Here is a 24,781-nt window from a genome sequence, read left to right on the forward strand (position 1 = left end):
GAGTTTAAAGTGTTTCCATGTCTTTATCTGGCCTGATAGTAGTGATGATTCAAGACAGTATTTATTTGTTCAAGTAAAAATTGCATGCTTAGGTATTGCTACGGCCCTTATAGACCTCCTTTATCACCTCAAAGTACTCTGCAAACTCATCACTGATAAGTTTGCATGGCATCATTCTGTCGTTAACCTGAAGGGTCTGAAGCAATATAGGGGATGGGTGTCTTGGGTCCCTGCCTCAGCAAATCTAACGATTCGCATCCAGGCAAGTGCAACGATGACTTTCGTGTTGTATTCCTTCACTCTGAACCTCTCGTCTCGGTCCCATCTGGTGATAGCGTCTCGAATTCCAGTGCTTTTGCCTTGGCTACCTATCCCTTCCTTGTACTTGACGTACCTTAGTCGACGGGGGCCCTGCTGCCTGCCTTGTCTCTCCAGACAAGACGGAGCTCTTTGCCCTCTGACTCCCGTCAGAACTAAACTCGACACTCAGGTAGGCGGGTTTGTTGGCCAGCCGATTAATGTTACCTATCTTGCACGGTTGCTCCTCGCTCGCGCTTTGGTGGAGTAATGGGAAGGTTGTCTTTGAGATATCCAGCTTCAAAGGATGTCTCTTTTAATGTCCTAGGGGCCAGCTGAGGAAGGGATATATATCTGAGTTTCATTTGAGTCCCAAAGTTGGAAAACTCGAGCGAAAAAAGAGGTTCGCAGTTCATGTGAAATCACTTGGTTATGGCCTTTGCATAAATACTTACCTGTTCAGCTGTCTAGAGCCACGTTCTAGAGTATCCTGGAGACTATGGCTGACGATATCCACAAGTTGGACCAGTTGGGTGAAATGACAAGTGTTGTCAGCTAATATTCAAGGGAAATGGCAGACATGGCACAACAGGAGATGCTAAATTTGATGCGGTCAAACTTGGGCCCTTTCAAAGATTGTATAGACATGAGGCGTGATCTGTATTATAGTCTTGAGTCTGATTGTCTACACGTAATCCTTGACTTGTGCTTATTTGAATGCCATAAATCGCCGAGCAGATGGCTGGAACTCTATTGAATAAAAACGCCCCCATTGAAGACGTGTGGAAGAGAAAAGACCAAATTGGCTCCATTGCAGCTCTTATATGACCCCATGATGTGTAGATGATCCATCATACCAAATGACCCCTTTATGATGACTACCCCTTGAATGCCCACCAATGTCTCCGGTAACGGTCTAGGACTTGTCTTCTGAATATACCTTTTTCAAGGCATGTTTCGACAACCCAATGACCCCATCTGATCCCACGTCAAAGTCGGCTGGGTTGATGAGCCCAGCTCTGCCTGCGACACGGAACACCTCGTTGTGGACGACACTCATGTATCGACCTGCGACTTCGGGTGAGAACGAGCCTATTTCCAAGGTAACCTGGGATGCTGGTTTCATCTTCTTGGAGATGGGGTGGTAGAGCTCCTCCTGCATCTTTCGCTTTAAAGATGCATGAGGAGTTGTGAGAAGTGAGTTGGACTCACTGCTATCCCACAGCAGGGATTCCAAAACCCGGATCTTGTCTTCGAGTTTCGAGATGACCTCTCCATGAGAGACCGAGGACGACCCCTCAAGGTCGGCATTGCCATCTGGTACATCTGATGACACAGGCTTTTGAGTCGTGACACCCTGGATTGTGCTTGGTAAAGCAGGTTCAATGGGGGCATCGGCGTTCGTGGTTGACCCCTCTTCTGGTTCATGGGCCAGTGTAGAGTCCTTGGTATTCTCCTCGACTGCTTTCTAAACAGCGCCTGGAGACTGACGATCAACGGTCAAATTGGGGTCTTCCATGATGCGGCTGAAGACTCCAATGGTACCAAAGATGGCGAAGAGATGAAGTTGGCCCCAATATAAAGGTCGAGATGACCTCTTCTTGAAGGGGGTCTGATTGATAGATCGGTACTGCTATGGCAATGTTTCATTAGGGAGAGGAAATGAATGATGAGAAGGAGAAACATACCACAGAAGTAATCACGATGATTGAGGACTTGATTTGCGACAGCGATATCGACAGTATGATAAAGCGGGCTCTAACAACAAACTGTTAGCGATAAAGAGTTTCAAGGTCGGAAGGGAAGTGACATACCATGAGCCAAAAGACTCTACCTGAGGTGTATTGATTCACAGGCGAAGCTTCGTTTGGGAGCGTATGACGACAGAGGACGAGGACACAACGACCGGCAATCTGGAAATCGATAATCAGTAAAAGAAGTACAGAGTATTCATAGAATACTGCTTTACCTTGAAGCGTCTTATCGTCTGAGTCCTGAGAGGCTGGGATCCAACACACCCGTGAAGCTTGAATGTGTGAATGAAAGGATGCGAGGGAAGGAAATCAGAGGAGAGAATGGAACGAACGAAGATTATATAGGGAAGCTGAGAAAGCAAGGAATCAACTAGAAAGCAATGGAAGGAAAAGGATGCATCAAGATGCAACGATGGTATGAATTGTGGAGATTTTTGTTTCTCAGGAACGCATCAGTGAATGAGCTGCCACGTCATACAATAGATTTGACAGTGATTCACGGTCAGTATATACCATGAGCCCTAGATCATTGACTTAGTACCTAGTACCACATGGTCTGAGGGCAAAGAGAAACGGTTCCAATATACCCCTGAACTAGCATCACGAGATGCTCACGTCTGGCACGTTCCTCGAGTAGATCCAGGGCATTCCTTGTATGACAGAAACAAGCTGGATCCAAGTCACAAGGTCCAGTTCTTTCATTTCGGAAGCTATTATTTGCATCAAGGTCGCATAGTCCTGGCCACTCGGTTCGCTGACACTGCAGAGAACCAGGAGCCAGAGACGAACAACCTGCAGGTCTGCACGGCAGTTCCATGGAGAATCAGCTTCTGCATCCTTTGATAATATTCTGAGGAGCGATGTGATATGTGTTTGAGCAGTGCCGGGATAAGAGCGGCACCTTCGCTTCGTCTGTATGATCCAGATGATAGCCCCAAGCCGAAGTGACTCCAAGATCATTTCGAAAGGTGTATTAGACTGCGGAGGTTCCGATAGTTGTTGGTTTAACAAGTCATGCGTAATGGGATTCAAAAGGAGATTAATTTGCTCTCCATCACTCCAGATGGCATCGCCCTTAGTCATCTCGCCGGTCCGGAGGAATGTGGCAAGTGAATTCAAGTCTCCCATACATGCAAGAACCGCAAGAAAGCGCTCATCATACAATGCATAGCCGTCAAGGAGGCAAAAAAGCGGATCTGGGAGCGTACTCGGGCCTGGGCGAACAGATGCGTCCATCCTCATGGGTAGTGGAAATAAGGGTTTCGTGTTATGCAGAAGTGCTGCCGTGATGTCGACCCTGGAGGACCATTGAGTCGCTGATGAATTTAACGGTCAAAGTAGCAGGAGGACTTCGCACTTACCATGATACCATGAGGAATAGGTCCTGGTTATTCTCTACAGTAGAAATGCCGCCCCTGGCCTCAATCACCATCCAAATACCCCTGATGTGAACCATCGCTTGGTCGAAATCTAGGTTGGAAAACTAACATAATTTCAGTTACATGACCAAGAAGCATTACATATATGTACGGCACTTACATTGTAGCAGATCAGTGCCAGAACAGCACTAATAACGCTGTCTGATGTTGCCCAACTTGTATCAGAGCTTGCAAGTCTGGACTCGATACACTGAATTGTCATCAGTGAGCGCTCCAGCGCCATTGCCTTGAGTTCTAAAGATGATTGACGGTATAATGGGACAAGAACCTCTGGTGAACTAAAGATTTGCTGGTAGTGCTTCAGAAAGGCAGACTTCCTGAAGGCGAAAGGGGACCAAAACGTATTTGTCAAATACGCTGTATACCCAGGTTCAGTACGTCCAAGATACCTCGATGGATTATAACAGGACTTGGGTTCACTCACTGCCGCTCATCGCATTTTGCCCCGTGGTCATGATAAGAGTAAAGCCGTATGCCGAGAACGAATCCTCTCCCCATTCCCTCTCGAAGACAGCGAATGCATACAACGTAGGTGTGCTCATTGTGACCTGGAACTTCTCGGGTGTTTTAAAAAGACCATGGTGTCTTCTCTTTGGACTTTCTTGTTTGCCTGCGTCCTTTTGTGCCTGCCATGTCAGGGTGACAAACCGGCGGTCCTTTGAAGGCTTTTGTCGGGCCCGGCCAATATCAAGCATAACATGCCGACGAGCCTCGGAATCAATTGACTTATGGCGACTTCTACGTGAACGGAAATCATTTTCATTGGTATTAATAAAGAGGAGTCGTTTCGTCTCCGAAGGCTTATCCATCCCTGCCATCGTGACACCACTAAACATGTGTCTGTCGCAAGACAAAGGGTCGGGGGAATTGGACTGAAGGAAACATGCAAACAGTGGTTTCAGTCAATTTAACGTCGGAGGCTAGATTCTAAGGTCATCAAAGCCAAACAAGGCCCACTGCAAGTTGAGTGTCTTTGTCTTGGGCGTCTGATTTCAAAGGCTCCGCGGAAGCTGACCAGATTGATAATCACACACAGGTTCCAAGCAATAGCGCAGAACATAGATCCTTACCTTTTCCCGTACACCATTTACCGTTTCAGGCATACGTACAAGTATTCTTACTACCTGTTTACCGTTTTTGATTTACCATTTCCCTTCTTTGGCAACTGACCAACTGCAATTGTGATCAAGTAGAAGGCTGTGACGCAGCAGATCCTCATCCTTCTAAGCCTCTTTTGTGATGCCATGAACCCTTTAGAGTACAAGAAGTTATGAAACATGATTTCTTTTGGTTATATGTAGGCAAGAATGATGAATGATGAATAATGATCTCGACTTGTGTACGCGGAATCTTTTAGAGGTGGGAGAATATGATGTGTATAAATATGAACCAAGAGCCGTCCGCAAAGGAGAAGCATCAGCATTTGACCTCTAATTATCATCAAATATTTGCTCAGTTTTGGACCCTACATCACCATGTCAGCCGAGAATACGATCACTCTCTACTGCGAAGGCACTCCTAACCCACTCAAGATCTCCATCGCACTTGAGGAGCTGGGCTTGAAGTACAATGTGCGAACCATAACCCCAAAATAGTCGTGTATATTTCTCACGTAGTTTATATTTAGGCTCGTAAAATCAAACTATTCGAGCACGAACAGAAAGAGGAGTGGTTTCTTAACATCAACCCAAACGGTCGTATCCCGGCCATCGTCGACAAAGACGAGCATGGAAACGAACACGAGATCTGGGAAAGCGGTGCCATCTTGCAGTATCTTGTGGAACGGTATGACAAGGACCACAAGATCTCGTATCCCCGTGGTACCAAAGAGTACTGGCAGATGACGAGCTGGGTAAGCCCGATACCTACGACCTACTCCTGAAGAGATATCTAATCGAAGCCACCATAGCTCTTTTGGCAAGTCAGTGGTCTCGGCCCTATGCAAGGCCAGGCAAACCACTTTGAGAGTGCGTTCAAAGTATTCAGGCAAGATAAAAAGGAGTAACTAATCTGATATACACAGTGTCTGCTTTTGGTGATTATCCCTATGCCCTGAACCGATGCGTCAACGAAACGCGCCGCCTCTACCGAACGATGGACAAGGCCCTTGCAGAAAATACATCTGGATATCTCGTGGGCGATCATCTCAGCGTCGCCGACATCGCCATTTGGCCATGGACTACCGCATACAGTAAGCATTTCACTCAGGGATTGTGTACATTCAGGCAGCTAATTTCCACCTGCAGAGTACAGTGGCCTCTCCCAGATTGACGAGTTTCCTCACGTCAAGAACTGGATGTACAGGCTACTTGAACGTCCTGGTTTTGAGAAAGGACGCAATGTGCCCACTCCTCATATTTACCTCCAGCTCAATGAGTTGCCCGACGAAGAGCTCAAGAAGCTGGGGAGGGAGAGATCGGGTTGGGTTCAGGAGGCTATGAAGCGTGATGCTGAGTGATGAGTGAGCCTTTTGGGAAGGGTTGGATAGATGAGATTCTACTTCAACATACTTTGTTCTGGGGTACATTCGGCAGAGAGGATATGTCACAGTTAATGCTGAAGAGTATGAGGAACTCATATTAGATGTAGTATTAAAAGCTATACGATCCTTCGTTTGCTAGCCCGGTTTGTCTATTGCATCTCAAATACTCGCTGGTAATTTTCCATCTTCTTTCTAAATTGCATTCGCTAAATCAATCTCCTACTCCTCCTTCTTTCGCTGAAATGGCTTCTTGATCAGATCAACCAACTTGCCCAACCCTCCAAAGATCGTTCCAAAGCCAAAGCTCCATCCCCGAACACGGACCGTGTAAATAAAGAAGTAAACGAGCATCCAGTTGGACACACAGAATGCTAGGAAGATGCCAAAATCTGCAGTATGTTAGTACATTGTGTCAATACGGCTTCGTTAGATCAGCATACCTCTCCACTTGTCACTCGCATCAATATTGAGTGACGCTAGATAATCGTTACCAGAAGACATTGGGCAGAACTCGCAAGCACTCGTGGCGTTGGGATTGAGGAGGTATCCTCCGGCGGAATCTGCAAATGCTCCTGCATATTCTTGACATGTTTGTCCTGGGGGAGCGTCAAACTTGGCAGTCTCTTCGGACGAACATTCCACTGGAGTGCCATCAAGAGTTGCTGCCAGAATGCCTCCAATCCAGTATGTAGAGGGGTTGGTGTAGTACATCCAGAACCTCCAGAAGACAGGAAGTGAGGCATATGGGCGAACAACACCGTTGAACAAGCCGAACATGACAAAGAAGAAGGGCAGGACCTAAGGCTATTAGTACAAAAAGATATATTATCGAGGGCAGAACTTGGGGCAGAACTAACATTGGAGATAACGGTGAAGCTGGGGGCAAAGGCGCAGATCCATTGTCCCCAGCTTGTCATGAAGAGGAAGATGAGAAGAGTCATCAGGAACGTATAGCCTGAAACAGAGCTCTCGGTTGGAAGTCCAGTGGGCCAGTACCACAACACAAAGTACAACACTGCTGACACTACGGCCGCTGGGATATCAGAAACAATGTTGGCAGTACAGAAAGCAAACCATCCGTAGATACGAGAAGGATATTCTCGGGCTTGCCAAAGCGCCATGTTGGTAAAAAACTTTGGGACGACACCATTGACGATGGTGGGGGGAACTGTCACGATCAAGAAGCAAGTGAACATGCGGTTCTGCATGTCTTGCATCGTGTAGCCAAGTTTCCAGAAGGTGAAGCCATTGAAGATGCCAAAGATGACCGCAATGAAGAACTTTCCATAGATGTAAGAGGGGTCGCGCCAGTGTTGTCGGAACATACGCTTGGTCAACTCGACCGTCTGAAGCCAAGTTGGTGCTGCAAATTCAGAGTTCTCCTTGTTTGAAGAAGCTACCCCCTCGGTTGCGGAACTTCGAACTCGTTTGAGACCATCAATTTCTTCAAGCACTTTTTGAGCTTCCTCGCTTTCGACCCACTCCTGATTCCAGTCAACTTTGGTGCCGTCAGGACGCCTGTGAGGTCGTGCAGCAGTCTCAAGAATGAATTCAGCGACGTTCTTGTTAGGAGGGCAGAGAGCACCGCGGTCTGAGAAGTACTTGATGACGTCTTCTCCGTTCTCACCCATAGAGCCAAAGTAGAATGTGTTACCTCCAGGGTTTAGAGCAAGGACCATATCAAACTGCTGAATAAGAACAGAGCTCGGCTGGTGAATGGTGCAGATGATCGCCTGACCAGCGCGGCTCAACTTTCGGAGGAAACGGACAATGGAGTAGGCAGACTGTGAGTCAAGACCAGAAGTGGGCTCATCAAGGAAGAGAAGCAGTGAAGGCTTGGCCGCCAATTCAACGCCGATGGTAAGACGCTTACGCTGTTCCACTCCGAGACACATGATAACGGCATCTTGTAGGTCATTGAGCTCCAGCAGGTCGATAATCTTGTCCACGTACGCAAGCTTGTCAGCACGGCTGACAGATTTGTCCTGTCGCAGGATGGCAGAGAACTCAATGGCCTCTCTCACGGTTTGGGTTGTATCGTGCAGGTCACCCTGAAGGCAGAATCCAGTGTTTCTCTGGAAGTCAGCGCCAAGAGATCGTCCATCGACAAGCATCTCGCCTGTAACGACCCCAATGCTTGTACGCTGGGAGAGAATGTTGAGAAGTGTGGTCTTGCCAGCACCCGAAGCTCCCATAAGGGCGACCATGACACCAGGCTTAGCGTATCCGCTGACCTTGTTCAGAAGTTTCTTCTCACCACCGAGATATGGAACTGTATACTCGATATCACGCCATGTGAATATAGACTCGCTGTCGGTAATTTGTTCCAAGGCTTCGTCTTCACTGCCGGGGCTGGGGTCGGCGACAACGCCGGAAGAGCTGCTGGTGCCATTTCCAACGACTTTCTCGTCATCGACTGGGGCTTCGGCTTTGCGTGCTTGTTCCTTAGCTTTGCGACTCTTCTTGAAGATCAGGGCACCACCACCACCTTGTGTGAAGCTGACCATCTCTGTTGCCAATACCGTGACGAGGATATAGAGAACAGCAAAAGCAATTACAACGCCAAAGTTTCGCCATAGGTTTGATCGGCTGTAGTTGTAGGTAGCCTGTAGATAATCGCTTCCCGAGACTGACTGCGCATTGACTGTAGCTCCGCTAATAGCACACCCCTGATATCCAGACTGGACTCCGGGTCCCTGAGGAACTAGCTGGGAGGGAGCACATTCCATAATTCTATCGGACAGCTCGTTGGTCAAGACAGCCTCAAAACTGTAGCTGATGGGGTTGATCCAGTACAACCAGCCGAACCAGATATAATCCTTCAACAACTGAGTCTTGGGGATGACATATCCGGTGTAAATGATGAGCAGGTTGAGAGAGATTCCCGAAAATCGAACAGCTGTGTCAATCTCTGGGGATAAACTGGCAAACATGCGATACAGGGCTGTGACCATGATGGTTGTGGTATAAACGAAGAGCATGTAGATCCAGAACTTTGATACATCTACATCAAGCCCAGTCATGAAGTACATGATAAGACCAAAGATGCACACCTGGACAGCGATAACAGGGAAGTCGAGCAGAACGCGAGCAAGGGAAACAGCAGAAGGACGATAGAAAGCATAGTCGTGGTGTCGGGCAACTACGGCGCGCCCCGACACAGCCTTCATGAGCTCAGAAAGCTGAAGCCAGCCCAAGAAGAGAATCGAGAAGAAGATGGTACCGCCACGACTGAAAGCACTTGCAGTATCCTCAGTCTGCCCGTAGAAGAGAGATCCAACAATGAAACCGTTGGAGATGATGATGAAGAGCTTTGTCCAGAGTGTTGTGGTATCGCCGAACAGGAGCCAAGCTTCTCGCTTGGTGCAAGCAAGCACTTGCCGAGGGAACGAGATGGTGTAAGGTGACTTGTCGGAGACGTGCTTTGACTTCGACTCCTGGACGGCCCCCTGGAACCTCTTGGCGTCTTGGTAGTCAGACTGGTGAAGAGCCTCCTTATATGCAGCAACATCAGCCAGGAGCTCTTGATAATGTGGTGAGTTCCTGAAAGCCGACTCAAGCTCTTCTGGTGTTCGGGGAGCGCGGTGTTCAAACCCGGGTCGGAAGCGTCGTTCGGCCGGATCGGTGACGGCAGTCAAGAAGTCTGCTGTCGTCTGTCGTTCGGGACATTCGAATCCAAGATCAATGAAATACTGCTTTGCCTTGTTGGCAGGTCCGGAGAAGATCTGTCGGCCTTGATCGATGACCAGAACCTTATCCATCAACTCGTAAATTCCCTCTCCCGCCTGGTACAAGGTTACGAGGGTGGTTCGGTTGCTAATATCTGTCATGATACGCAGAGATCGTGCGTAGTCGAGGGCGGTCGATGCGTCTAATCCTCGAGTAGAGTTATCCCATGCCATAACGGTAGACTTGGAGGCCAGTGTTTCTGCAATTGAAACTCGCTTTCGTTCACCGCCGGAGACACCTCGAGTGAAGTCATCACCAACCACGGTATCTCTTGTATGACTGATACCAAACATTTTCATGAGAGCATCCACGATAACCGGAATATCGGCCTTCTCCTTGATTTTTGTCTTGTTGGTAAGCGCAAAAGCGAGAGTCTTCCACACGCTCAGAGTAGCAAAGTGAACATCGTCTTCGCCGTTGTAGTTGACCTCGCCCCTGTAGTGCTTTTTCTGCTCAGCAGCAGAGATACCGCTGTACGAAACTTCTCCCTCGACGGCAGCATATGATTCGCGGTTGTTGCTGATAGCTTTGAGGAAGGTACTGCACCCAGCGCCAGGTCGCCCCAAGACGAGCATCATCTCGCCATCACGAACGCATCCGGTGAAGTCGTTAATGAGTGTTCGGGTTGGTGGCTTTCCAATCCGGATAGAAGGAAAGTATCTGGTGAGGACATTGTAGAGATCGGGGCCGAATGTACCAAGGATAGCATCGGGTACGGTTCGAACAAAAGTTGCTGTGCTTCCGACGCCTTTGACAGTGAGGTTCTCATACACAACACCAACTCTCTTCAAAGATCCTTCTTCCTCGGAGCGCTTTTCGAAATGGCCTTCTCGCATGAAGCGGCCGAGTTCGAAGCCCTCACTCTCTTCAGGGCCAGCTTCTACATCGGTCTTGGAACCATCATCGTCGTCATGTTCATGTTCATGTTCATGTTTCTCTGACCGAGCTCGAGCAGCAGTACTCGTCCGTCTACTCTGAGCTTTGCTTGCGTGCGTGTCTGTCGTTCTTGTCTTGTGTAGGCTCATCAAGTTGTGACGTAGAGACTCGAATTCTTGCATGGCCTCTTGAGCAGTGACATCTTCCTGTCCACGCTCACCCCATTTTCCTTCTTGGACGACACCTGATTCGGAGGAGCTGCTGCTTGTAGGATTATGTTGTCCACCTTCAACAGTTTGTTGAGAAATGGGTTGTTGTTGCTGTTGCCACATAGAAGATTGCGTGCGGCGAAGAGCATCGCCGTCTACTGTGTTTCCCAACATGTTGACGGCGATTGTACGAGATTAAAAAATAAATAAAGAAAAGCTGGGTAGTTTGTAGTTATTAGGGTAGAGACTATGACGTGCAGCCGGTGAGCGGCACCGCGTTGATACTTGTATGCAGTTATTATCTCTGTAGGTCTGTCCTATCAAGTGTTTGGCTATGAAAGGGGAAAGACCGGTGAAGATAAGCTTCACAACGGAGAGCTGCAGGACAGGCAGGAGCTTTAGTAGCACGCAATGATGACTTCTCAACGCCTCAACCCTGAGAATAATTGTATTTATAATGACCCCTAGTTATGCACTTTTTTTTTCTCTGGAGTGACGTAAAGAGTGTCTCCGGTACGCTAAGGGAGGTGGAAGGGATTTAGACGAAGAGTATCCGAAATAACCTGCTCAGTTGTTAACCGTAACAGGCAATAGTGTCAACCATTCTTTTCTGTCACCTCTCCAGAGCTCAGTTAGCGTGTGGATGTGCTGCAGACTGCTGAGCTCATGGAGTTTAGCTCTTGTTTCCGAATCGTTGTGCCTAACGTTATGGAGTTTGTGGAGTTGCTGACTCGGGATCTGAGATAAGGCCCCACAGATTTTACTTTAACAGATTCATGCCAAGTCGCAGATCCCTTCTCCCGGCCGGACATTGCAGCGTAATCCATCGGATTTTAGCGCCTCAAACTCTGAATTCCATCCATCTTTCACTGTTGCGTTGTGTCATACGCCTAAAGCCCGGGTACCTGAACCAGTGAACGCGTATAAGAGTCGTCTCCGGGCTTGTCGGATGCTTCCAGTATTACAAGAAAGTGGAACTGTTTACGCCGTAAGAGTCACAGTAATTTGCTCTGCTCTTTGTGAACTGTTTCTGAAATGAGAACATTGATGGATGGATGTTTTGTATTGGTAATCAAAGCGAGCAAACGGCTTGCCAAGACCGTTGTGGAACGTCGATTAACGCTACCAATGCAATGCACATAAGCACAGAGCCTCCCCCAACGTTATCGGTTAATAATGTGAGGGAAGAGGGACATTGTAGGGGTCCTCCACCAGAGCTGCTAGAGCTTTCCAATATCCACATTCGTCCTCAAGGGAGCTGCCTCTGATTACAAAGTCAGCTTTGAATCGGACCCTTTTCACATGCTAAAGATAGCTCGTCCGTTAGTATTGGATGAAGTCGGCCGAATGCTCGCTGCTGCAGGCACGCGCGCAGCTCCCCAAACGTTAAACACTTACAGACGATGATTGTCCAAGGCTATGATCATATCGGGTTCTTGTGGGCATCTTAGGATAAACTGTACGACTCTTCCATTTTGGCCATGAGTCTGTTATTGGTTGGTAGAGTCAACAAGATGTGAATTCTCACGAAACGTATAAGATCGTTAGCAAGGGTGCACTCGTCGCCGACATAACCACCGAAAGCGACGTTGACTACATCCTTACATCGTGTTCCGAACGATAGGGAGATTACAAAACCGTTGAGTTGGTTCACCTCCGGCAACTTGTTCTCAATATCAAGCTGAAAGCTGAAGGAGTAACCATTACAACTTCATGATGATCTTGCTGAAGAAGTTTAGGAAATCCTTAGAATGAGTGGGTTTTTCTTGATAGGAAATATCTCCAACTCGTATTAAAGCGCTGCCGAAGTATTTCTGTAGCAATCTGTTCCAATAGTTGCTGCATTTCCGTCTTATTGGGCTGAGAAATAGTCGAGTCTAAGCAGACTCAGGGGTTCCTCTAACGCTCCGACATGCCGCAAAGGCCATGTAGGAAGATAGCTGGAACACGTGGTTCCATGGTCTTAACAGCTCTGCTTTCAGTTGTTTATGATGCAAATATTGGCAGGTAAATATCATCTAGTGCACAGAATTCTCAGAGGGTTTTGGTGCAACGAAAGCGCATCGAGGTTTCGTTCTGTCCGGTTTATGAGTCAACTTATTCTAAAGCATTACTTCTTAGTGCTTTTATTTTGTTTTCTTTCGAATATTCACACTGGGTTGAAAGCCGAGACTGCTGTTAAGGAGGCTCTGCCTGCATGGTGATGCTGTCACTAAAGCCTCATAACATGAAGTGTCTCGTTGAGAGCAGAAGAAATAGAGACACTAAGAGCCATTAGCTTTCGACTCTTTAAACTTCTCGGTATTCAATATATGCCTCATTAAACTTTGATATCATGCTGCCAGGACTGTATCGCTCGTATCTCTGTGATTCATTGCAACTGTCTTTTAACCATCTCAGGGGCACACAGAACTACCTGCAATTTCACAAACCACCCCCAACTTCACAGCCTTCATGTTAACTGTATATCAACAAGATTTGCTCTGAAACCGAATGGGTCGTTGTTTTATAATGGGATAGCTGGGTTTATTATTGCCCGGACCCCGTAATACACAAGCGATTATATAAATGGCGGCATTGGAGCAAACATACCTATTTATTATTTAATAATTAACGTATTTAGATATAACTGTTTTTAGTACCTCTTTATTAAATTAATTAGGACTTTATATATAGAAATAAAAAACTTACTTTTTAATAATAAAAAGGTAGTAAATTATAAGGTTAACAGTTCTCTTTAATTATAAGGACTTGTTAAAAGAATAAATAGATATAAGTAAATACTCTTATACTGCTATCAGACTTTAAAAAATGTAAAAAAGAATATTTAGCAATTGCACGTTTCGATCGTGCGACCTCCGGGTTATGAGCCCGGCTGCGTTTATTAGTAATGGTTTAATATTGCAGATAATGGTAAACATACCGCGCTTCCACTGCGCCAAATTGCTTTCTTTGGTGGCAACCTTGCTGCTAATTTCAGATTATATAGTTCACCTCTGGGTTCTGGTTTACTTATCAGCACAGACATCGATATCATACTTGGATTAGAATCGGCATCACACAATATCGTACATGTCAAGATATTGAGACTAGTAGATTTAATAGTTGTACATGATACTGAAAACTCCAAGTCAATGATAAGATTCGTTTACGATGTAACATCATGCTTGCCCTCCTTTATGGCAATACATAGAATTGACGTTTTGTGGTATCTTTCGTATATCCAGCCCACAGAACATGCACATGTGAAATATCATGATCGAGCACGAACAATTGGAATGAATAGTAAGAATGAAATTTATGCCGTAATCATCGCCCTAATCTACCTTAATTCATGCTTTCACTTCGCATGCCTTTCCATCCATCCGTCATCATGACTGGGCAAAGCCCGCCTCTCACCTCAGACGCTCATGTAATGCGCCCCTGCGTATACTCATTTCCACGGCTTTGTGCTCGTCAGTTGAACAGCAGCACCAATGCTTTTTGGCTGCGAATGTACGATGCTTGAACGCCTGCGGTTTCCAAGCGGCAAGCAGGCATATATGCTAGATACTCAATGTCTCTGCCTCATCATCGGCGACACCCATTGCCTCATTGCTTACATGTTCTCGAACTAACATGATCTCCTTCTCGTTCGGCAACATTTATTTAAGGAACAGGTCCCCAACGCCGTTCCTCAATGTCCTCGTTCTATCTACATGGTCAAGGCCGAGGTAGTCGTCTTCCCCTTGTATGAAACTTGATAGCACATCATCTTAAACCATGTTAGTTACATAACAAGTCAAATGCAAAAAGATGGCACTTACCGTCATTGAGATATTGGGGTTTTGAGTAATTGGCTCGTCGCACAACAGCGATCTTGATCTTCTCAAAACTCTTGCCTTTGATTCCGGTTCGCTTCTCCAATCGCTTCTTGGTATCTGCAAAGCTCTCGCCCTACCACCATGTTAATACATTGATGCGTCTCAGTATCAAGGGCACTCACCTCGATGACCAGAAACTTGAACGGCACGCCATGAACGCGGCTAACGTCGTTGTGGAAGTGGAAGACATGAATAAAATGGGTATCGTCAGCATTGAGCTCCTCTTGAGGAACTCGCTCTGCATAGATCTTCGCAAACTCGTTCAAGTTAATAACGGGGTGTTCGCGTAGAGGCTCGCGGTAGAAGCGGTTAGAGCTAGTTTCGTAGATGCGGATTCTTCCACCATCGGTCTCGCTTGGTATTTGCGCCTTTCTTATCAAAACCTCGACTAAATCGTCAATAGTTCCTGTTTTGGGGACGAGTAGATCGTATGTGTCCTGCATACACGGTTAGCCGCATTGTCGAAAGACCACGAGACTGAAAAATACCTCTTTGGTGATGCCTTCACTCAGCAAATTGACCTTGATGCTCTTCTTGGTGTCGAGTTCTGTTAAACTCATCTCAAGAACTTCAAAATAAAAGGCATCATCTCTCTGAGTGGAGTTGAGAGCAGTTGAACCCATAGGGCTAAGAATCTGTCGTAGTGTTGGGTTTGCTCCGCGTCTAACCGGCGTCTTGGGGTTTTGCGTCGAGGCATTCACTGTCCAAAACCGAATATGTGTCGGGTTCACGTCCAAATACGCTCCAACACGCTCTGAAAGCGTGTCATAAGTTATCTTAGTGTTGAGCACGAGATCAAACGGGGGATACTGCGTCTGGTCACATCGACTGGGATGCGGGTGGAACTTAACGGTTCGCCTATTCTCGAGGAAATCGTAGTATTCACGCGCATCCTCGAAATGATCAGATGTGTTACTTCTGAAAACATGTTAGTAAATGAATGGCCCACATTGTATACTGCAACAACACACGTTTCTTGCGAAATCTTTTCACCGGCGCGCTTTTCGACGCCAGCCTTGGTTCGCTGGAAGCAGATAATGTCTCCGTCTTGCAATTCGGCAACCTTGAGCGACTGCTTGGGCTTGAGAGGTTCAATCATAGTAGGCTTGATCTCCTATTTCAAGTTAGTTACCGCCCGTCATCCAAGGTCAGTAGTTTTCTTACTTCCCAAAGCAGAAGCTTCTCCTCGGCAGGTAGCTTCTCTCCCCATCCCATTTTCTTCAGGATCATTGGTAGCAGTTCTTCGACTTTCTTGTCCTTAGAAATGTAGACATGGCCGACACCCCGCAGCGTCTGGGCATCGATATCGAAGTGCTTAAGGAGAAGTAAGATGGTGTCATTCTTGACGATTACACCATTGGGTTGACTCTGGTAAGATGGCCAGATTGGCTCTCCGTCAGCATTGACCTCCTCGGCAACCTCAGCCCACACGCGTAAACTAGCATCTCTGTGGGCAGCGGAACGGGAGAAAGTCTCGTCGACTGTAGGCCGCAAATCCATGATGGGTTGGTCAGGGCGAACTGTCTTATTCTGTCGATTGACCATGAGCCAAAGTCGTACCCTTCGTGGATCTTCGCCCATGTCTGATGCAACTTGCGCAACAAACTCCTCCATGGTCATCGCGCGACGCACGCGATAGAACTTGGGCGCAGCGGGATCCTCAGGCTTTGCATCAAACTGACACAAATCTGTGCCGCCAAATTGCTGAAACGAGTAATCAGTGATAACCTTGGCCCACATGTATAGATGCGCCTCTCGCTGTTCTTTCTTACGGGCCTCCCGCTGAACAGTCTCTTCCTCAAATTTTTGCCCTGCGGTGGTTAGCAAGGTGACAAAGGAAGAATGCCAAAATACTTACTAAGATGAAGCGGAATATGATCCTTGGTAACCGGACACAGGATATCATCTATACGAGATTGGCGGATATACACCAACATGTATGCGCTGTTTTGGCGCATAATGGGAGCCTTCTTTTGCACAGGCGCACGCGGGTAACCGTTGGATGTTTGATACTCTCCACCAAAATTCTCTTCCAACACTTCGCGCATAGTCGCTTTGGTGACCTTATCATCGTCGTACTTATAGAACCATCCGTCCTTTTCAGGCTTCAAAAAGGCATAGTAATGACCTGCGTTCAGATCACCGCTGTGGACTAGAACGCTGTGAAGCTGATACGTCCATGGAACAGATTTGTCGGCATCCTCGGATAGGTACGGCGCAGCGTCGAAAAACTCGGGGAACTCGTATCGATCATTGATCTTCATCATGGTATCGCGCTGGATATCGTACTCGAAGCGCTTCAGTTGTAGATGGAGTACGTCAGGAAAACTGTTGAAAATGACACCTTTGTTCGCATCCTGGAGCTTGTACTGGTCGCCAGCAAAGTATTGATTTTCTCCATCCATCTTTTCGACCTGAACGTAGTCCTCAAAACTCTCGAGCAGATGCTTATTACCACTGACATTCAGCTGAATGTCCCAAAAGTCCTCGATTCGGCTGGATTCATAGTCGACGTTGATACATGAAATGTACGTCTTGATCTTGCCACTGAACATTTCTGGCAGGACATTCTCCGATGCAGTTCCCTTCATCTTGTCTTCCATCCTCTCCATGAGCTTGCGTGAAAACTCCTGCACATCTTGTTGTTCGAAGATATGTCGTGTGTCCCAGCCGAAAGATTTCGTGAGCTCCGTGGTTCCAACTGCCTGTTCTGACGTTTGTAACTGGTAGAAAAGTCGTTGCAGTGTATAAGCACTGTTGGTCATACTGGGGTCGGCCTCCGTAGGAATTTCGTAGATGGCCTATAGAAGTCAGCTACTAGTATACAACAGAACAGCTGAGACACTACCTTTCTGAACTTGTTTGTGAAATAGAGTGATTGCATTAAGGAATTCAGATAGCAGGTGGCACCCTGATTCTTGAGCCCAACATACCCAGTCTCCTTCTTGGAATCATAATTGGCGAAGTTGTGCCACAAAACACCCGTCTCATCCTCGACGAGGCGAAGATATGCGGTGATGTTGGCAGTATCGTTTTCGCAGAGGGGTCGGCTGCTGCCCTCCCATGGTACATTAAACATTCGGCGGTGCTCAACAAATCTAGTAAAACCCCAATCACCTTCTTCCTTAGTGAATCGATGGTGGGCAGTGTGATGGACATATAGGCTGGGGTCGTTCGGGTTCCATAGGACGAGCGCAAATTGAACACAGCAGCTCCAGTTATCGGGAACACTATCAGTGTCGAAGCCATGTTCGAGATAAATAGAGCATTGGTCGATGTTGTTGCCGTGTGGAAAAAGCAGAATTCGCCTATGGGAGTGGAACGTCAGCATGAAGAGTAACGGCAGTTCCGGGATTAACTTAGGCGCACCATGGGAAGCCACCAGCTTGGAAAATAGGACCATGTTCCTTCTTATTCAAGCTTCGCCAGTTTTCGACAGTCCATGTGTATTCGTAGTCTCCAAGTATTTTCGGTTCATCGATGAGGGGTGGAAGACAGAGCTCTCTCATGGCTTCATCTAGAGGCATGACAGTTAGCCCAAATAGTTCCAGGAACAGCGATCACGACAGAAAACCTATGATGCCTAGGGTCTGCACCAGATGTAAGGAGTTAATTAGGTAGTGAAAGGAGTACGCACGGTCGTTGGCCATGGGCAGATCTTGCAGCTGGTCGACTTCGCTTTGTTCGAGGTTATCGGGGTTAATGATGGCGACCTTCTCTGGCTCGTTGGCCACGCCGATATAATCGTCCGTGTCCATGACCATGTCGTTGGGTGAGTTGATATCGTGAGTCTGCAGCAGATTGCGACGGTCAGCGTTGAGCCCTGAGCGAAAGCACAGGCGACGATGAAACGAGGTCATGATGTCGGCATCGGGAGTGACTGGGGTTAGTGTGGGTGGTGAGGGGCAGCTGGTAGGCTATTGGAGGTGATGATGTCTTCAGGGCACTAGGTAGAGAAGTCTGCGCAATGCTTCATGTCAAGAAGATATGGTAAGGTCAAATCGAAGTTGCATAATATGTGACGATCGCAGAGCCAGGAGGATGACGCAGCTGTGTTGATGGGACCGCACGAGTTGCTCTCCAGCGACCATGGCAGTCGCGGGAAGCTGCATGGAACAAGATTGCACGGGAAGGGGCAGCAGCAGACTGGAACGTACCATTTTGAAGAAGCTGCGACCGAGGCGGAAGAATCGGTGACGTTAAGGCAGGCACCTGAGAGAGTGAACCTCACGATATAGAGACGGCCGTGGCAGTAGCAGAGCAACTTAATCAATGCAGGCGCTTCAGCCAAAGCTCGACAAAGTCGAGTGGCGCAAAGGGCAGGGAATAAGACACCAAGTGCTGCCGCAAGCAAAAATAGTATTCTCCAAAAAAAGAGAGCTCGGAACTGGAGCGCAAGGCAAGGCAGTGAATGCGATGCAAGGCAGGCAAGGCAAGGCAATGCTAGGTATGCTATGCTATGACGATCGGGGACGACGAGTTCTGCACTGTTAAAGAAAAAAGAGTAGAGCGGTCGGTTATGTCAGTAAAAGACAATGCCCACAACTCAGGTCCTAAGCCCCTAGACCTTTCAAATTCCAGGTCAAGTCAGGTCGCGTCTAAACAAAGAGAAGAGGCTGTAGTTTGGAGGATAAAACTGAACTGGGAGAAAGGAGTGTGAGGTGAGTGAGTGAGTTTGGATCCAATGCCTTGCATCGATAGGCAGAGAGAGCCAGTAGTAATCAATCATTCAGCGGGAACAAGAGTTGTGCGAGACTTCAGGCTTGACGAGAGTGGTGAGGCGATAGCTCGCAAATGTTGTCACGCGACTTATTATTTGCAGATGGATACACTATAAATGATGTACTACTTTAACAGACAACAGTCACGCCAAGCGTCATCAGGTCACCCCGCCAATGACGTTGTCAGTCTCTCATAGCCAAAGGCTAAGCTTGAGTCTTTGTCAGATAAATCATGCCTACTAACCTAGGTCTTGATGGCTTGTACCTTCATTCAGGTTACATGCAAAGAGTGAGCTGGCAAATAGAAGCGGTCTGACGCAAGCTGGGGAACATATTCGTCTGAGTTTTTCAGGTCGTTTTTCAGCTTTGCAATACGCAGCTGAGATGCCTTGTCTGACATGCTCATAGATCCATGTTACAAAGTTCTACTTTAGCTTGGGTGGTACTTTGAAGCAACAGTTTAAATTGACAAAGTGTACGTCAGCATGCTTCCCCTAAAAGGACAAACCTTGTACTTGATGAAACAAGACTTGTTATTTCCCTTTACGCCATGTTGGGACAGATATTCAGACTACAGAGACATGAAATACCCACAGGCCGTTACAGCTCATTGCCACAATGCAACAATCAGACGCCACAGCCACCCTGGTAGACCCAGGAAGCTACCCTAGATTCATACAACAAGACAGATGACGGGCTGTCATGGACATGATTCCTGAAGATCAATAATCACAAATCTCAAACAGCCCCATCTACAGCTTCACAGCTTGTGCTGGGCTTATCAGCCTCAGAACTCAGCCGTAGCCGGGATAAACCCAAATGGAAACCTCTCCTCCTTCCTGCAACCCACCATTTTGGGCGGGCCGGTATCGCCAACAAGATGTGGGGTAAAACTCCAATCCCGTTCCTGGGCAGTAGGTATCGAGTCACTCGCCCAAAGCTTCCTTCCCACCGAGACGGCGTATGCATACTGTCCTCCTCTCCCTCCTACCATCTATACTCTCCTCTTTCAAACGCAGAGCATCGTCTGAAAGCGCACTCTATACTCATGCCAACGGATTGGGCTTAACGGATCAACTAATACTGACTTCGATTCATTCTCGCATGTGCCTGTGACGACATGCCACCCATCGCCCTGCGACAGAGCAGGCGATGTAAACTGACAGATCCGCGCCCTTACCTGGCGAATATTCCCCGTACCTCCTATACGAACTTTCAGTTTCGCGCTGGTACAAACGCATCATGGCGTCCTGTTTCAATTCTTGACGAGTATGCAATTTTCTTCTATGACTTCTGGTTCCAAAAGCTAACTCATGATACCTCCAGCTGGGTCGCGAAAGAAGCCCGTCCTATCAGTCTCCGCCAGCTTATGGTTTTTGGCCGGTCTCTTACAGAATCTCGTCTGATAAGCTCGGCTAACTATGTTCGCACCGAACTACCTACGCGGTAAGTCTCGAGAAGCTTCACAGAGAATAAAGAGATCTGACATGTGATTAGAATTGCGCACCGAATCCGAGATATGCAACGTTTACCCTATGTCGTTACTATGAACCCACATATCAAAGAGGTTTACGACCTGTACTACCATGCCTTCGATACATTTCGCAAAGTGAAAGAGGTTAAAACATTGGAGGACAACGACAAGCTGTGCGAACTCATTAGCCATAATCTAAAGGGCCACTTGACTGTGATACCGAAGCTTGCTATGGGAATCCTAGAATGCGGTGGTCTCATGAGTCCCCAAGATCTGGATAACTTCATGAACACCATTCTTAGATCGGTAGGGTGTCCATTCTTATACGACTTTGGTGATTTACTGACATGGAACAGCGCATTTCTAGACGTGTCATCGCCGAGCAGCATCTTTCACTAACAGAAACCTACAACTCCCCCAACTTCTCTCCCGGAGCCAAACTTTCCGAATCCGACTTCATCGGCGAAGTGTTTATTAAATGTTATGCTAAAGATGTTGTCGAGCGCTGTTCCAAAGCCATCACTATTCTTGCCCGCACAACGAATGGCCCTGACGTTCAGATTCCCGAAATCACGGTTGATGGCCATCTCGATGCCTCTTTTCCATACATTCTAAGCCATCTCGAGTACATCATCGGCGAGCTCCTCCGCAACTCTGTCCAGGCCGTCATTGATCGACATCAGAGGATCCATTCGGACCCTGACAGTGTGAAGCCCCCTCCTGTGGAGATAACCATCTGCGAGAACCAGCAACATGTTATTATCCGCATCTGCGACCGTGGTGGCGGTATCCCTCGTGCTGAACTGCCACATCTCTGGTCTTTCAGTAAGGGTCCGCAAAGTCAAAGACGTCTCGAGAATCTTGCGCAGGTACCTAAGATGGCAGCAACGATGCAGGAGCTTCACGTAGAGGAGGAATTGGGGCGTGCAGATTTGAAAGCACCCCCATATCAAAGTTCGTTATCGTCTCTCACCAGTCGGCCGCCTAACCTGCGTCTCGGCATGGGGTTGCCTCTGAGCCGTGTCTATGCAGAGTACTGGGCTGGAAATCTTGACTTGCATAGCCTCGAGGGCTACGGAACGGATGTCTTCCTGCAGATTTCGCGACTTGGTAATAAGAACGAGCAACTGACGACGCGGGCCAGCATGGACGCCTTATAGCACTGGGGGTCTGGGGTAATGTCCTAGACGGAAAGACTGAGGTTGACTTGAAACCTGTAGTGATTTCGATATTGTACTCAGAGGACAATGTATTTCTTTTTGGTTATGAATTCGGTCAGCTTGGCTTAGAGCATGGAGTTTGGTGGCTGTTTCCCCCGGTTCACATTTGGTTAATGGGACTGTTGCAACACTTCATGGAATATTGGATGGCAGCCAAAGGGTTCATGCAATTGGTTGAAACCTTCGAATCTCAAACTGGTATCATAAAATGTTGTGATTGAAATTACATCGAAACTAAAATGTGCCTAGCTGAGAGAAAGGGCTCTAGTAAAAGGTTGTAATAAAAAAGGGCAAGACTATCAAGGCTTTCTCCATACGTCTTGTTCGCTTCAAAGGCGTCTCGTACTTGTGGGTATGAGTTGCCGGCATAGCAACCAAGAACAAACAAAATCATGGGGAGGGAATCATAACTCCTACACAACATGCCGCGGCCATGATAACAAATCCTGGCAAGGGCAGCTCCTCCTTGACCTCTGCAGGGAAGAGCGAGCAAATGTATCCATGAACCCGTGGTCCCTCTCCTGTCTTCTTGTGGTATTCTTCGGACCTTTCATTTTTCAACTCCAAACCCCAAACGGAGCTCCGGGTAAAAGAAACTTGAAGAAATGACTGTCCAACTGCAGCCAAGCAAGTGTGCATAAAGGGGTGCTCGAAATCGTTTAGCGGCGACCGTGGCTGCGGACAGCGCTGCCCTGCATCTGCTCCAGCTCTTGCTCGAGCTGCTTGATCTGAGCATGGGTTTGCTCGAGATCCTTGTTGAGACGGTCGCGCTCGGAGATGAGCTTCTGCTCCCATTGGCGGAATCGTTGTTCCTCGATCTTGACCTGCTCGGTGAAACGCTTTCGGAGAGCCTCCTCCTCTTCCTTGAACTTGGGGTTGTCGAGCTTTCGGGGACGAGCCTCGCCGAACTTGCGGGTCTCCATCTGCTGAGCGCGGTAAGCCTCGTAGTGCAACTCCTCGGTGGTGTGAATAAGGTCGAGCATGTGTGTTCGGATCAGGATAGAGCGGAGCTTCTTGAAATCGCAATGGTCCTCATTCTCAACCTCGGCAACACCCCAAGAGTACTGTCGGCCCTTGACAATACGGCCATCGCCGGTCTTGACGTCCTTCTCGGAGCCGATAACAGCGAAAGGCATGGCGTTCATAAGGCTGCGGGCATGCTGAGCAGCAGCCTCATCGTCCTCCTCGATCGGGGGCTGGTAGATCTTGATGTTCTGGGCTTCAATGACAGAGACAATCTAGATAGAGTTAGAATCGGGGGCTGTGAACTCAATGCATAATTACTTACGCGCTGCTTGAACTTGGCCAGGTCGGCGGGGCTGAGGGTGTCAGCCTTGGCGATAACGGGGATAAGGTTCACACGCGAGCAGAGACGCTTCATGACCTCAATATCGAGAGGCTTGAGGGTGTGGCCGGTAGGGCGGATGAAGTAAAGGCAGGCATGGACACGAAGGTCGATCTTGTCCTGGCGGCGGGGCTGTTGCTCCTGAAGCATGTAAGACTCGTGCTGGTCGTCGAGGAACTCGATAATGGGCATCCAAGAATCGCGGTTGTTAACGTAGTCGCCGAATCCGGGTGTATCGATAACGGTCAGTCGGACTGAAAGGGGTGTTAGCGAGGGTTGAGTAACAGCGTGCTTCATTCAGAGCTATACCCTTGAAGAACTTCTCCTCAAGCTCGGCCTTGGTAATCTCGATCTCGACAGTCTTATCAACCTGCTTCTGGTGGCGGCGCTTGTGGTCGGCATAGTTCTTGATGGTGGTAGAGAAAAGGGTGTTGATGAAGGTAGTCTTGCCCAGACCAGACTCGCCAGCAACCTAGACATGATGCGGTGAGCAAAAGTTCAGAAGATCCCGATGTGCCTTGCTATGTACATATAGCAATGCAAAATGAGTGAGTTGATTGCTTAGAAGCGTACCATAATAGTGAAACCGGCGCCACGCTTCGCGACAATCTTGTGTCGCTGGTTGGGCAGATTGGCAATACCAATCGGTGAAGCGTTCTCGGCAGCTGCAGAAGCCATCTTGAAGTTGTTGAGTTGGGTATGGGAAGATAAAGGTTGAATTAGAAGAGGATCTGTAGCGTAAAACACGACTTGAAAACAAAGACAATGCAATACAAGACAACAAGCGACTGCGATATCGCGATGAAGGTCGAACGAGTGCAAAGGTTCAAGGTGGAGAGGGAGGTTTAGGGACAGCTCATGCTTGCCTGAGTTCAGGGGAATTGGAACGAATTTCCTGCCCTTTCCCCCTAAAGCAACTGCCAGGGACGCTTGCTTCTGATAGGCTAGCGTTGACACGGTACCGTGAGTGGACAGTGGCTAGTGGACACGGGGCAGCAAGGGCAACTGCCAAACAAAACGGGTCTTGCTATGTAAGATCGAGTAAACAGCCACTGCCCCTAGCTTGCATTGGTCCCTTGAGCTTTGGCCACGAGCCAGTCGAGGGGAGCCAAAAAGAGTACGTCCATTATCCTAAGTGACAAAAGAACTGGGTAAATGTAGTGTAGCTTAGTATAGCTTAGCGTACAAGTACTGGGTATTAGACTACCTAGGTATTTTTGGCACTTCAGCTTAGCGTAAGATGTTTTCTGGTTCCCAGAGGGCCAGCCACAATGGAATTCTCGTGGCAGGTTGTCTCGGAATAACTCCATTGCCGACGGTCGCAAAAAATTGGCTCTTATCGATAAGGCGCAACGATGAATTTTTGGCGGGT

At 47.9% G+C, this 24,781-nt stretch overlaps 6 protein-coding genes and 1 non-coding gene across 7 annotated transcripts; 2 read left to right on the top strand and 5 right to left on the bottom strand.

The window, feature by feature from the left end:
* Nucleotides 1–1,790: 1,790 nt before the first annotated feature.
* On the bottom strand, nucleotides 1,791–4,308 carry FMAN_04135 (uncharacterized protein; the record flags this gene model as incomplete). The annotated part of the gene is made up of 8 exons (XM_041829190.1): nucleotides 1,791–1,930; nucleotides 1,986–2,055; nucleotides 2,112–2,210; nucleotides 2,267–2,401; nucleotides 2,667–3,348; nucleotides 3,413–3,534; nucleotides 3,591–3,847; nucleotides 3,915–4,308. The coding sequence occupies 8 exons, from the start codon at nucleotides 4,306–4,308 to the stop codon at nucleotides 1,791–1,793; spliced, it is 1,899 nt and encodes a 632-aa protein (XP_041679977.1).
* A 657-nt stretch (nucleotides 4,309–4,965) lies between these two features.
* Nucleotides 4,966–5,948, top strand: FMAN_04134 (uncharacterized protein; the record flags this gene model as incomplete). Its single annotated transcript, XM_041829191.1, has 5 exons — nucleotides 4,966–5,061; nucleotides 5,118–5,342; nucleotides 5,400–5,457; nucleotides 5,514–5,681; nucleotides 5,737–5,948. The coding sequence occupies 5 exons, from the start codon at nucleotides 4,966–4,968 to the stop codon at nucleotides 5,946–5,948; spliced, it is 759 nt and encodes a 252-aa protein (XP_041679978.1).
* Nucleotides 5,949–6,191: 243 nt separating this feature from the next.
* On the bottom strand, nucleotides 6,192–10,960 carry FMAN_04133 (putative ATP-binding multidrug cassette transport protein; the record flags this gene model as incomplete). The annotated part of the gene is made up of 3 exons (XM_041829192.1): nucleotides 6,192–6,361; nucleotides 6,413–6,770; nucleotides 6,830–10,960. The coding sequence occupies 3 exons, from the start codon at nucleotides 10,958–10,960 to the stop codon at nucleotides 6,192–6,194; spliced, it is 4,659 nt and encodes a 1,552-aa protein (XP_041679979.1).
* Nucleotides 10,961–13,614: 2,654 nt separating this feature from the next.
* Nucleotides 13,615–13,734, bottom strand: tRNA. The gene is made up of 2 exons: nucleotides 13,698–13,734; nucleotides 13,615–13,656 (listed from the first exon to the last, which is right to left on the bottom strand). It is a non-coding gene; the product is annotated as a tRNA-Gly (tRNA).
* A 696-nt stretch (nucleotides 13,735–14,430) lies between these two features.
* Nucleotides 14,431–18,809, bottom strand: FMAN_04132 (putative ubiquitin-specific processing protease 21; the record flags this gene model as incomplete). The annotated part of the gene is made up of 11 exons (XM_041829193.1): nucleotides 14,431–14,540; nucleotides 14,593–14,722; nucleotides 14,772–15,086; nucleotides 15,138–15,567; nucleotides 15,621–15,763; nucleotides 15,814–16,460; nucleotides 16,508–17,450; nucleotides 17,498–17,957; nucleotides 18,019–18,166; nucleotides 18,287–18,440; nucleotides 18,807–18,809. 11 exons carry the CDS (start codon nucleotides 18,807–18,809, stop codon nucleotides 14,431–14,433), a joined length of 3,483 nt encoding a protein of 1,160 aa, XP_041679980.1.
* Nucleotides 18,810–20,490: 1,681 nt separating this feature from the next.
* FMAN_04131 (uncharacterized protein) lies at nucleotides 20,491–22,004 on the top strand (the record flags this gene model as incomplete). The annotated part of the gene is made up of 4 exons (XM_041829194.1): nucleotides 20,491–20,639; nucleotides 20,697–20,816; nucleotides 20,868–21,150; nucleotides 21,201–22,004. The coding sequence occupies 4 exons, from the start codon at nucleotides 20,491–20,493 to the stop codon at nucleotides 22,002–22,004; spliced, it is 1,356 nt and encodes a 451-aa protein (XP_041679981.1).
* A 719-nt stretch (nucleotides 22,005–22,723) lies between these two features.
* FMAN_04130 (putative cell division control protein CDC12) lies at nucleotides 22,724–24,087 on the bottom strand (the record flags this gene model as incomplete). Its single annotated transcript, XM_041829195.1, has 4 exons — nucleotides 22,724–23,302; nucleotides 23,353–23,663; nucleotides 23,719–23,881; nucleotides 23,983–24,087. The coding sequence occupies 4 exons, from the start codon at nucleotides 24,085–24,087 to the stop codon at nucleotides 22,724–22,726; spliced, it is 1,158 nt and encodes a 385-aa protein (XP_041679982.1).
* Nucleotides 24,088–24,781: the final 694 nt, after the last annotated feature.

The sequence above is a fragment of the Fusarium mangiferae genome, assembly GCF_900044065.1.
Source record: "Fusarium mangiferae strain MRC7560 genome assembly, contig: FMAN_scaffold003, whole genome shotgun sequence".
Lineage (NCBI taxonomy): Eukaryota > Fungi > Ascomycota > Sordariomycetes > Hypocreales > Nectriaceae > Fusarium > Fusarium mangiferae.